This window comes from Cynoglossus semilaevis, chromosome 2, assembly GCF_000523025.1.
Source record: "Cynoglossus semilaevis isolate Cse_v1.0 chromosome 2, Cse_v1.0, whole genome shotgun sequence".
Taxonomy (NCBI): Eukaryota; Metazoa; Chordata; class Actinopteri; order Pleuronectiformes; family Cynoglossidae; genus Cynoglossus; species Cynoglossus semilaevis.
Window position 1 is genome coordinate 7,234,780 of NC_024308.1, and position 3,057 is coordinate 7,237,836.

Here is a 3,057-nt window from a genome sequence, read left to right on the forward strand (position 1 = left end):
ATTCAAACAGTGTTTGTGGTTTTTACACAAAGTAAGGATCTAACTGTCAGTCGTGTGTCAAAGCAAGGTAAGACAAATGTTTTAAATGTTTAAACAGGGGATTTTCCACTCTAAATAAATATTTTGCATAATGGTTGTGAACAAATACAACAGTAGTTAAGTCAAGTCAAACATTTCTGTCATTTCCCGGACAGATGTAATGCTCCTAAAGGAGGAGCAGGAGCCTAAATGTTTCACCCGAACAGGATCTGATTTCACCTGTTTTTTTGAGTCTGCAGACAACAGGTCGTACGATTTTTTCTACAGAATAAACAGGTTTGTTAAAACACACAAGTAGTATGAATATATTTTTATGTGATTTGTATTTCATCCTTCATAAAGAGCAATATTTTTCAACATTGTTTATATATTGACTAAAAAATTAAGCAAGAGTATAAACAGAAGTGTAACTAAAACAGAACCCTGTGGAATACCAAAGAAACATGACAATGTCTAATAATGTATAGGTTAATTTTTTCCACTTTCCAAGTGGCCAAAACAGTTTCAGATAATCAATACTATTTTGTGTTGCAGTAAAACTGAAATGTAGTATTTTGTGTAGGCAATAAATATTTTTAAAATTAGAAAAGGTGAAGCAAACTGGAAGAAACAATAAACAAATTTGTTCTGATGAGATTTTTTATGATATTGCACATATACTTAATATTCATTTGTTATATTTTTTTCAAATTAAAAACAAAATGTTTAAAAACCACTTGTCAAAACGCATTCTTTCAAATCTAAACCTTATTAGTTACTCCCTTTGTAGTGATTTAACAATAGGCTTGAAAACACAGTGTGCTATATATGTGATGGACTGATGTTTCTGTGTTTGTTCTTTAGTATGAAGAATAGATGTGACACGTTTGTCCGGGGAACAGAAAAAGGAACTTTCCTCTACATTTGCCTTTTCCCAGCAACGGACGTTTTCTTGTTCGTAGAAACTCACCTTGAAGTTGTAGATGTCGGTACAAACAGCAGCCTCTACAGTCGCAACGTGTCAGTGGAGGATCACTGTAAGACACTTCCCTTTTCACTGTCACTCAGGGAGTGTGGAGGGTCACCTTCTGCAGGAAAAAAGAAACAATGCATGATACTTTTAAATACACATATTATTAAAACTGTCATATGAAGAGAATATATGGACAATTTGACCAAAACAAAAATCGATAAATATCCTTTATCATCCAAATTAATTAAACATTGGAAACATAGCAAAAAAAGCATAACGATTAGTTTGTAAATTGTCATAACACCCCCTTGTTCTCCACCCACCTTCCTGTTTGTAGTTCTTTTAAATCCTCCCACCAATGTGTCCCTGCACCAACATGATGGCGTGGGGCAGCTGATGGTGTCATGGCACGCAGATGTCCCAACGTACTGTGGAGATGTGATGTACAGGGTTAGATATTCTTCGAAAAGCCTTGGAGTAAAGACAGTGGAGGTAGATACAGCAAATTTTAACAATTAATATTTTACAGAATGAATTGTTTTTTAACTACCATGCAGGTTTGAATGTTGGTTTATTGATGCAATCAGAGATTTGAAAATGTGTTCTAAATTTTCCCAGGTGAATAATTATAAAAATAACAGAGTAGTGTTAGACTCTCTGGTACCAGGGGAAGAGACTGAAGTCCAGCTCACTGTTAAATGTTTCTCCAGTCCTGGTTTGGGACACTGGAGCAGCTGGTCACATCCTGGGCAGGCCATGGTTCCACAGAGTGCAGGTAAGGTGTAATCAAATACCAAAATAATAAATCTGAGGTAGGATCAAAAGTATATAATATAAGTGAAAATAAAGTTAAGATTCTTTACCTTTCAGATGACAATTCACTGGTGTGCTACACTCCTGACTTGCAAAATGTCACCTGTCAGTGGAACAGCAGCAGAAACAAAGCAGAAAAGAACTACAATCTCTACTACAAGAAGGGTCACAGGTAAAGGAACAACAATGTATCGATTGTGTGAACAAATTTAAAAAATGTTGGTAATGACAAATTTTAGAAATTACAGATAAAATATATTTCACTACATGGTGAATTTGTTTCCTTTTATGACCCATTTTAGTAAAGAATGGGTCCAGTGTCCAGGTGATGAGAACTGCACTGATGTATGTCAGTTCCATGGAGATGACTCCAAAAAGCTGAAGGTCAAACTCAGCAGCTCAGCTCCACAGAGCAGAACCTTCTTCACTGAGGAGTTCACACTCAACCAAACCAGTCAGTCTGTTCACTCTTACATTTATTTTTTTAGATGTCCTATCTCTGGCTGTTGGTTCATTTTAGAATCTGTCTTTAGTTAAAACCTCAGCTCCAGGTTCTCTGAGAGGATCAGTGCAGAAGGAGAACCTGTGTTTGAAATGGGAAGCGCCTCTTCCAGCTTTGACAGATCATTTACAGTATGAAGTGGTCTTCCAGACCAGACGAGATGACACATGGAGGGTAAGAGATTTACCTGTGTGGCTATTACATTTAATTATGATCAAACCACAGCTTTCCTGTTATTAATCAGACTAAAACATGTATAACATGTATATGTAAAACTACACATAAATACACAATTATTCTGTATTTGGTCCCAGATGGTTTTCCTACAAGGACCAGACACTGGCACCTGTGTTGAGGTTCCCCCAGGGAGTCAGTACCGTGTAAAGGTCCGAGCTAAACCCAGTGGCTACACGTACTCTGGCTTCTGGAGTGACTGGTCAGATGAACTCACTGGTCACACTCCAACTGACACAGGTGAACTAAACTCAGTTTGTGTGTAAATAATCTGAGGGTGGGGTGTTGTATTATTATTAGTCATAAATGTGTTCTAGAGCTGTTTAAATAGACATACTTAAACAATCAGCACCTTCGCAAACATCGAAGAAAAGTCCAGAAGCTAAGAGGACACAACAAATCTGCTTTTAGACACATTTGCAAATATTTCTCTCTCGTGTGTGACATGAAAATCACTAAGGTCTTCACGACGGTTTCAGGCTTGTATCTCATCCTGTGTGTCCCTGTCTTCCTGCTG

At 37.1% G+C, this 3,057-nt stretch overlaps 1 protein-coding gene across 1 annotated transcript; it reads left to right on the forward strand.

The window, feature by feature from the left end:
• Positions 1 to 6: 6 nt before the first annotated feature.
• mpl (MPL proto-oncogene, thrombopoietin receptor) lies at positions 7 to 3,057 on the forward strand (the record flags this gene model as incomplete). Its single annotated transcript, XM_025053509.1, has 10 exons — positions 7 to 67; positions 195 to 315; positions 883 to 1,055; positions 1,329 to 1,483; positions 1,610 to 1,766; positions 1,862 to 1,976; positions 2,107 to 2,258; positions 2,338 to 2,480; positions 2,621 to 2,780; positions 3,020 to 3,057. Coding segments are annotated over exons 2-10 (1,209 nt in total), but the record flags the coding sequence as incomplete, so codon positions are not given.